Below are 10,099 nucleotides of genomic sequence, written 5' to 3' on the forward strand. Positions count from 1 at the left end.
CTCCCTTCCCATCCGGTTGCAGTCTGTGGAACACCATCCGGTTGCGGCTCTTCCACACCACCTGGAGGAGTAGCAAGACTGAGGTATTGCGGACAGCACCAGCTGGGAGAGCCGGGAAGTTTGTTGAGCAGGAGGAGAACGCTGGGGCAACGTGATGCCAGAAGGTCATTGTAATACCCCGAATTTGTTAGAAACTAAAATATTGATCAGGAACGATAAAGAGATGGCAAAAGCTGACTTTTTGAACCATAGCTGGGAACGATGAAAAAACGTGGATGCGTAGAGCTCATGAAAATGATTTTGTTAATATTCAAATGTTTCGCTTCGAGTTCGTATGAATCCGTGCCAATTCCATTAAATTTAGATAGTTGGGTTTTAACTAGTCTACTATTGGTTTACAATTACGAAAGAAAAATAAAAGGGTGGATAGGGCCGCCAACCCCAACCTCAATCGTAGTGGATCCTCCGAATCATCCTTGTGAAGTCAGAGATGGATAATAATCTATGAGGCATGCTATATAGTATTCTGTAGTCGAAGACTCCTTACATAGTGTCAGATTTTACTATTTAAGTGAATATTTTATCGATTTCACTATTTATAGGAATACTGTAGCGTTAGATTTTATCCTTCTAGAAGTTGTAAAGTCACCATAACTTCAATTCGTCTAAAGTCAGAGAATATCTTGCTGCACCTCCTTGGTCTGCTCCTTGCCCTAGACTGCAAGTCTGCAACGCCGTCCGGCTACTTGCCTTGCTGCCCTATGCTGCAGTGCCTCAGCCACACGATCAGAGTAAGCTGTCCTGCCGCCCGCTGCAGCTGCGCCGCCGGAGGGAGCAGACGTCGCTGCTACTGCTTCCTCGCATCATGGTTGTGTCTGATAGCATGCTGCTGCTACTGGTGTGCTTGCTTGTGTGCTGTTGTGCCAGCCTGAGTGATGCGGTGAGGCCACGGAGGAGAAAAGTAAGAGTCTGTTTGTTTGAGCTTCTGTTTTTTTTTTTCTGAAAAGCTGTATTTTTGGTTTTTTTAAAAGCTGTTTTTGAAAATAGATTATTAGCTTTTATAATAAATTTTTGATTTCTCAGCATATAACTTCTCAGAAAAGTCACTCTTAGCCAGCTTCCCAGCTTCTAGTTCATTTTTCTCAGAAGCAGTTTTTGGAGAAGCCAGAAGCCACTTCTCAGTAAACCCGTTTGTTCTGGCTTCTGGCTTCTGAGCTTCTGACAGAAGTAGAAGCCAGAAGCAGCTGTAAACAAACAGGTCCTAAAAGAGAGAAGAGCGAAGAAAAAGGAAAGAAGAAAGAGGAATTGAGAAAAGAGAAGGGGATTTTTTGAATTTCGCCATATTTATCGTCAATGTGTGATCTTCGCTGCGAGGGTTTGAAGAAATCCGGTGCAGAGAGTGGGACACTGAGATCTCATCAAGGTTAAAATAAGTGCATGACTAACTCATGTGATGGCATAGTTTGCTTGTTGGATGTTTTTTTATCCATTCAATTATGTTTATTTAATATTCATATTTTTAATTGTATGATTAAAGTTTCATGATTACGTTCCTATCAAAATATTCAAGTTCAAGCAAGCAAGCAAGTTGGATTAAAGTAGCAAGCAAGTTGATCTAACTATATATATACATAGTATAGCTGTTATATACTTATTTTTTGGCAATATACCCTTGCATCATGGTGAGTCTGCCCCGGGAATGGACGACGAGATTAGGCATACGTATACAAGGACATATCTACTTGCAATTCCCATATATATGTTTAACTTGAGTTACCACCTACCATATGCAACACCTATCTCGGTCTCTTGTATATTTCTAACATATGGAAGAGGTAAATATATACAAGGACGAGTTTTACAATAGTTCTATATTGTGTAAACTTCCAAAAAGAAGAATTCCATATCGTGTGCTCTGGAACCTGGCCCGGGTACGCTTGTAAAAATAGTTTTGCCACGGATTTTTTATTCATATATTTTTATTTTTTAATATTTATAAAAATATATGTTTATTATAAATATTATATATCTAAGCTAGTCTTATCCGTTAGAAATATGATAACAAGATATCATTCATTTAATAGGCAACACTCTGTAAAATCTACAGTATAACTATCAAAAAATTAAATATTCTAACCGTCCATGTCAATATATTATCTAACTAACATACTACTAAAACCATTGGAAAAGGTGTCACGGTGTGACACACGGGGCTCAACCGTAGGCACCGAGCTCTATTAGCCTGGTTGTACGGCTTGCATGCAGCGGCGTACAGGAGTTTGCATGTGGAGGGGCTAGGTGGCCTGTCAGGTGTACGGGGCACTCACGGAGCCAATGACTTTGCATGCATGAAGTGTCTGGATTAAAAATAAACTATTATGTTGAGTCGGACATGAAGCAAACATGTAATAGCACCTACGTGTAGAAAAATGTGTCGTTTAACCAACTTGTGATATTTTTTTTAGTGAGCTCAGTAAAGCTATGTTACTCAGCAAAGTTATCATTTGTTGGTTAGGTGGCATATTGACATGCGTTATATTTTTTTAGTGTATTTAATTTTTGATTGTTGTGTTATGGGTTTTATAAGTATCGTCCATCTTGTTGTTACGTGACTTTCATGACGGTAGTTTAGAGGTATAATATTTTGAAATTAACATGTATTTTTGTAAATAAAAAAAATAAAAAAGCATGTCCACCTTCCACGGCCCATTCTGAGCCCATTTAACTACCATTCCCCAAAGGCCCAGCCAAGTTTGACTAAATCTTAGGCGGTTCGGGGTGGGCCCACCACGCCTGCACACACGGCACCTCCGACTCTCGCGCAAACTTCCCATCCTACCCCTGGCCCGATCCCGCTTTCACACTCCCGCCGACTGCAGCCAATACTGTTCGCGTGCGACTCTGGAAGCCAGCCCAGCAAGGGGCAATTCCGGAATCCCTTCCCAAACCGACTACGCTTCCCGCCCCCGATTATAAATACTAGCCCCGCCTCCAAATCTTCCGCCCAGATTCGAAACACGAAAAATTTCCCCGCGCTTTCCAATCCGCCCGCGTCCCCGTTCTGATTTCAATCCGCCGCCGGTTTTTCAAACCGATTGGATCTGAGCCCCCGCGCGCCCACGAGCCAACCCCGTCTCCGGATCCCGGCTCGGCGTCGTCGGCTATGGCGGTGATAGGGCGGCCGTCGAAGCGATCGTCGGTTATGGCGGCGATTGGGCGGCCGCCGAAGCGGGCGCGGGTGACGGCGGAGCCACGCCCGCTCGACCTGCGGGCCTTCCCGGCGGGCGGGGAGGGCTTGCTGCCCGCAGGCCGCGGCGAGGGGGCGTTCAGCGACCGCGTGCGGTGGTTCCTGACGCGCTGCGCGGTGCTGGCGGGCGGTGCATGGCGGGTGGTGTTTCGCGACGGGGAGGACGGGGGAACGGTGGCGATGGAGGTGGTGGAGGAGGACGTGACCAGGGTCGAGGCCGCGCGGGTCTACTGCGAGCACTGCACCGTCGCCGGTGAGTGACTGAGTGTGCCTGTGCACCGTCGGGTCTATCCCTTGCTGATGGGCGGGCGTGTATCAAACTATTATACCGTGCGACTAGGATTAGTATCCAGTGCATATGTGTGGATTTTTCTTGATTACATAACTGTTAAGATCAATCAGGGAAGGGCTTTGCTTTTGTTGATATGTGAAGTCCACGTTCTCTGCCGTGGGTGAGTACAGAGCATGAAGGTTTCAAGATTTTTTTTTTCGGGGGGGGGGGGGGCGGGGGGGGGGGGTTGTAATTATTAGAGTGTGCTGGATTAAACTTTCTAACATTCGGAAACTATGCAGCTACAAGATTAAAACTTACTTGATGGATTTGAAATAGGACGTTTGATGAGGAATCGTGTTTGGATTAGAATCTCTCCTCAACTTCTTCCTGTCATAAAAACCAGAAACTGGGCTGATTGACATGAAAGTATTTGCAAATTCGTCTTGTACAAATGACGAAGAGAAACAAATTTTGATGTTTTTGGTGTGAACTTGCATTAACAAACAAGCTGGTGCTGGTTGTGGCTGAAGAATTTCAATCTCATTACTTTTGTCTTGAATTCTTGATAGGCTGGAGCAGGCACCCTGTTTGTGGGAAGCGGTACCACTTCATAATTCGCAATGAACATGGCACGCACGACTGCAAAACCTGCCGGCATTGTGGGCTCATGGTCCAATTGTTTGAAACAGGGTAAGTTAATCTACTTTGAGTTCTATTACTATACATTTATCTATTTCTGTAGCTACATAATCATGAATAATTCTACTGACAAGTCACAACACTCCCAAATAGTGGGAAATAGTAATGTAAATTTTTAAGGCGCGTGCGCCTTTTTATCAGGCGCAAATTTCTGCCTCACTATGAAAATATGAGCGATATCTTTCGGCGTGATTGGTTTAATTCATCTTCATCATGTACCAATTAGGTGCCCGTCGTGCAAGCATGGGCTCTCTTATGATGATCCGGAAGAGTGGGACTTTATGCAATTAGATAATCCGCGGCATTTGCTTCACGGCATTGTTCATGAAAATGGGTTCGGACACCTAGTGCGGATAAATGGCCGAGATGGTGGCTCCAGTCTATTTACGGGATATCAACTGATGGATTTTTGGGATCGTCTCTGCAGATACCTTAGGGTCAGGTAAGATCAACTAGGTTTTATGGTTTCTTTTTCCAGACGCAATGATTGAGGCGCTGATCTTTTCTGATGAATTTACATAATCTTTTATAATAGTGCGCATGAAACAAAATTCGAATTTGAATTGTGCTATTTCTCCAGTTATTTTTATAACATAAATAGCTCAAAAATAGATGGGCATAGTGGAAGGAGTAAAAGATAGGTTGGCGTACTCTGTTTTCCTCATAAGCAGCAGTAACCAAAATGTCATTGGAATATAATCGAACGGACGTTGGTGCTCCATAACCAGTACACAAATTCTCCCACCATGCGATGAAAAACTCCTGTGTCTTTTCATAGCTGCTGCCTTAACCAGCTGTAACATTAAATTGAACTGAACCATAAAAAAAATCAGTGTTACATCGACAAGGACAACGGGTGTTGAAATCCGATTTGGATTTGGCTATCTGATTTGGCAAAGAAAATTTAGATACTCAAAATAAAACTCGGAATTCAACACGGGTGTTAAAATCCTACTTGGATTTGAAGTGTCCAATTCGGTAAAAACAAATTTGGACACTGGTGTCCATGTAACACTGAAAAAATACAATATGATCTATATCATCTTGCTTTGGAGGATAAGAACATTGGGAAGAGAATGTCGCTAAGATAGCAGTGAAACTCAAACAGTGTTGTATTCGAAATCTCATGCTGGTATGGCTAACTGAATTCTGAAAAAAATACAATTTAATGGCTAATTGGATGCAAGGTTTACAAAACCGTTTGGCATCTGAAAACTGGGACCTAGCGATTTTCCGAAATTCGTGAAAACCGGAAAATTTGGTCGAAATTCAAATTCGAAAACCAGATGATTTCTAAATGCAATGCAGATCGAATTGGCCAATATTCGTGAATACCGAGCGGTTTTCAACCCTGACTGGATAGCAACTAGAGCAGTTCCACTGAACCATGATAATAGAATGAAACTAAAAACATTACAACACGCCACGCATCTGACTAGCATTGGGCACGTACTGCATTATATATGTTAACATACGCTTATAGCACAATGCTATTTAGCGTGTGAATCATGGTAGCAATTTAGCCTTCGCTATATGTGTTTTCCTGATTATTTAGGGAATATTACTAACATGTTGACATTAATTGCAGAAAGGTCTCGTTGATGGATGTCTCTAAGAAGTATGGAACTGAGTACCGGGTCCTACACGCCATCGCCACTGGTTGTTCTTGGTATAGCCAATGGGGATTCAAACTCAGCAAAGGGAGCTTTGGAATCACACCGGACGAATACTATAAAGCTATAGATAGCCTTTCCTCAACTCCATTATCGCACTTCTTCCCGCACTCCCGTTCTCCTCGAAACCAGCTGCAAGATACCATTACGTTCTATCAATCCCTTTCAAATCGCCCTCTCACCACAATCCGTGAACTGTTCATCTATGTGCTGGGGCTTGCCAGCAGCAAGAGTATGCATATCCAAGTAGGAACAATGCATAAAAAGGAACAATCATATGCCCATTTGCCAGAGACATGGCCTGATGAAGAAATAAAGCGAGCAATGGATATTGCTCTGAAAGTTCTCCGTGCTGTTGATAGAACAAGGTGGGTGGCCATGCGAACTCTAAAGGCAGCCATATCCCATCCAGTTGGTTCACAACAGTTGGTTGATTACTGCCTCAAGACCCTTGGTACAAGAAAAATAGACGGGATGGTTGTTGGGGTCAGATGCAACAATGAGACAAACACAATAGAGTACAGGTGCGGTTTAGGGATCTGGTTATAACTAGCATGTGAGACCAGCTCTTGTTTTAATATCAAGGTGCTAACTAGTTTTTTCCTGCAGGCTTACGAATGAAACCATCTCAATGCCAAACACATACCTGCCAACCCGAGACCATCTTCTTCGTGACATCAAGTTCTTGTATGACATGCTCCTCTACCCGCATACAATGCATCCCTACAAGCCGGAAAATAACCATGAGCATGCAAAGAGATCTGCAATGATCCTTTTGGACTGCAAGCAATTCACGAAGCATTATGACCTGGAAGAGGACTTCTTGCCTCAAAACCCGTCCATGTTGCACATTTGGTGTCAAGTAGAGCTGTTGGACCAGGTTGGTGATCCGCCCTGCATCCCACCGGAGCTCCTAACACTTCCACAAACAGCAACTGTGGCAGATCTGAAGGCAGAGGCAACAAAAACATTCCATGACATCTACCTAATGTTACAGACTTTTGTAGCCAATCAGCTTCTTGACTGTGGAACTGCAAGCGAGGTAACTCAAGTCAAGCTCTTATTTGGAGCAAATGGAACTGTTCGTCTCCAAGGCAGGTGTGTTGGGGGTGAACGCAGGGTTGGAATTTACCGGATGGAGAGAGGCGTTGACAGATGGACGGTCAATTGCTCTTGTGGAGCCAAGGATGATGATGGTGAGAGGATGCTGTCTTGTGACTCTTGCCATGTGTGGCAGCACACTAGGTGTGCTGGGATTAGTGATTTTGATCAGGTGCCGAAGCGATATGTATGTAAAACATGTAAATCACTCCACAAACCAAAGAGCAGTGGACCTAGGGCAACTTTTAGTATTGGCCCTAACAAAAGATGTAAACTGACACAGGTGCCTTTAGCCATGTAGGTAGGGGATTGCTGAGGCCTGACATGTACATATCTGTAACGAGTCAATGTGAGACATGCCAGTTTTTTCATGGCTGGTAAACTGAAGTTCATTTGATAACTGGTTTGTTTCTGAGCTTGGTCCATAAAAAAACTTATACTAACCTAGGAGGAACTAGCAAGGTTTACAAATTTGTTTGAGATCTGAAAACTGGGACCTAGTGATTTTCCGAAATTTATGAATATCGAAAATTTTGGTCGAGAATTAGACCACATTTATAAATTGGAGAAAATACGGGCGAATCGACTATTTGGTAACCGATCGAATTCAACCGAAAACCGATTGAAGTCTACCGAGAACCGACCGTATTTACCGCATTTCGTTTGTGATAAAAAAAAACCACTCAATTCCATCAAAAATTGTTCGATTTTATCGAATTTTAGTAAATTTCAAGAAAAACAAAAAATCTCAACCTTGTAAAATCGATAACTAATTCATATGAGCTTTAAATCAAGTGAAACATTTTTTTGTTGATTTCTTTGTAACATGATCTACATGGTAAAAATATTTATACTCACAAAAAAGTTATATATTTTCTGTGAGAAAGTATACTTGCTAAACCATGTTAAATGCATAGTTAATTCTTTGCTAATCCAAAAATTATGAAACCAATTTTTTAGTCTTCTTACATAATCCTATATCTTTTAAAATACATGAACTCATGAAATAATTATTGTAACATGCAGGATTGAGTAAATGTGTTCTAATTAGATTAATTCGTAACTAACCCATCACACCTCTAAAATTAGTGAAATAACTTTTATTAGTTTACTTATACTATGATTTATGTATAAAAAATAATTGCAAACATGAAAAAGTTAATTACAATGTTGTTCTTAACATGTTCACTTTATGCTTGTGAACTTTGTAAAAATTATGGAGAAATTAATATAACTCTAAATGAAGTGAAAACAATTTTATAGTTCCTTTTAAAGTATACCCTGCATAAGGAAAATATGTTTTTACATGTTAAAAGTTTCCTTAACATGAATTAATAAATGGGCTGCACACTTCAACTTTTTTTCTTTTTTCTTCTAACTTTCTCCCTATAAAATATGATGCAAATGACATTTTTTTATTTTTTTACAAAATGTCTTAGAATTTTCTCTAGTATTTTTTAGGATTTTGTGATTTTTATATTTTTTGTGATTTTTAATTCAAATTCAAAAAACCTGTCAATTTGATAATTCGGTGCGAACCGAATTGACCTAATATCGTGAATTTCGACCCAATTTCGATGAATTTTAGAACCCTGGGAACTATGTGACATTGTATATAAGAAGAAATAGACTCTTAAATTTGAGTTAAAAAAGACTCAAACCTGGATGGACTCTGAGCTTGGTCCATGGTCATTACTTTCATGAATCATGGGAACTTACTAGCCAGGTCCGGATCCCTTGGCACCTTGTTTCACTTTACAGCAACTGATACGCCATCAAAATTAGCTTCTCACAGCAATTCATCACACAGCACTGAAAAAATGGACCTGTTTCAAACTTGATATGCATCTTCAATCTGCTTCTACAATATAGCTGCAGCAAAAAATAGACCATCAATTTAATGGTAAATACCTAAGACGAACTTCAGATGACATATAAAACAATGAACAAAAAGCAGATAGAAATCAATCTCCATGCTTGTGTGACATTTTTCTCAATTAGCTTCTACAATATAGTTGTAGTGAAAAATAGACCATCAGTGGTAAATAACTAAGACGAACTTCGCATGACACAGAAAACAATGAACAAAGAGCAGGCTGAAATTTCGTGCTTCTGCAATATTTTCTCAGTTACTCCGTCCGGCCATAAGAACATGACGTTTTGGACAAAGTTGAGTCAAACTTTTAAAACTTTAACTAACAATAGCTTTCAAAATATTAAGATATATGTATATTTATTTTAAAAAATATTTTATAGTATCATAAATTTATTAGATTTTATAAACATATCCTAAAGGTTATTTCCTTACGCGCCACTTGGATAAACTTTTATCCAAGATCTGCCACTGGGTTGAATTTTTTATCCCCTCAATGCCACTGACAATGGCATTGAGGAGGTGAAAAAAATTAACCAATGATATTGAAGGAATATCGGGTTTAGCAGTGGTAGATCTGGGATGTAAGTTTATGCCAGTGGCATATAAGGAATTATTCTAGAAAATATTAGTCAAAGTTACGCATTGATGACTATGTCTTATTCAAAATATCATGTATTCATAACTGGATGGAGTACTATAATATTAAAAACAAAGTTATAGGATACAGAATGCTGATGAATTCCTAAATTCATAATGTGAGGTCATTTACAGGCACTGAGCAAAAAGTAAGTAGTAACAATGTTGAACTGTATTATTCTGCTGAGCTCCACTTGTAAAATAAAAAAATAGTGACACATAACCTAAATAAAATAAGATAAACATGTATAGCTTCAGTGTAAACTGTAAAGTAAACTTCGTCTTCTGTAGGTCGTGTAGCAGTATGGTGAACATTGCCACAGATTAACCAACACAACATTGAAAACAGAAAAAACTTATCCATACAGAATCACTAAGTAAAAACACTTAGACTATATGTATTTAGATCCAGAAAAACCTATCAGAAATTAATTTGGTGATACATTGCTTTATATTTCTATAATGGAAATAGAATATTTAATGAACTGCGACACTGAATAGGTAACTAGGGAATGATTATACAGCTTATTTTCATCAAACACCAAATTAAAGACCAAGCATGCTCTTGAAATCAGCTCCTTGTGCCTGTGTGT

General features: G+C 40.2%; 1 protein-coding gene across 1 annotated transcript; it reads left to right on the forward strand.

Moving 5' to 3' along the window:
• The first annotated feature begins 3,022 nt into the window (after positions 1-3,022).
• Positions 3,023-7,314, forward strand: LOC133886920 (PHD finger protein At1g33420-like). The gene is made up of 5 exons (XM_062326832.1): positions 3,023-3,500; positions 4,091-4,211; positions 4,447-4,662; positions 5,809-6,417; positions 6,503-7,314. The coding sequence occupies exons 1-5, from the start codon at positions 3,164-3,166 to the stop codon at positions 7,293-7,295; spliced, it is 2,076 nt and encodes a 691-aa protein (XP_062182816.1). The 5' UTR covers positions 3,023-3,163; the 3' UTR covers positions 7,296-7,314.
• The last annotated feature ends 2,785 nt before the right edge of the window (positions 7,315-10,099 follow it).

Source organism: Phragmites australis, chromosome 12, assembly GCF_958298935.1.
Source record: "Phragmites australis chromosome 12, lpPhrAust1.1, whole genome shotgun sequence".
In the NCBI taxonomy this organism is placed as follows: Eukaryota; Viridiplantae; Streptophyta; class Magnoliopsida; order Poales; family Poaceae; genus Phragmites; species Phragmites australis.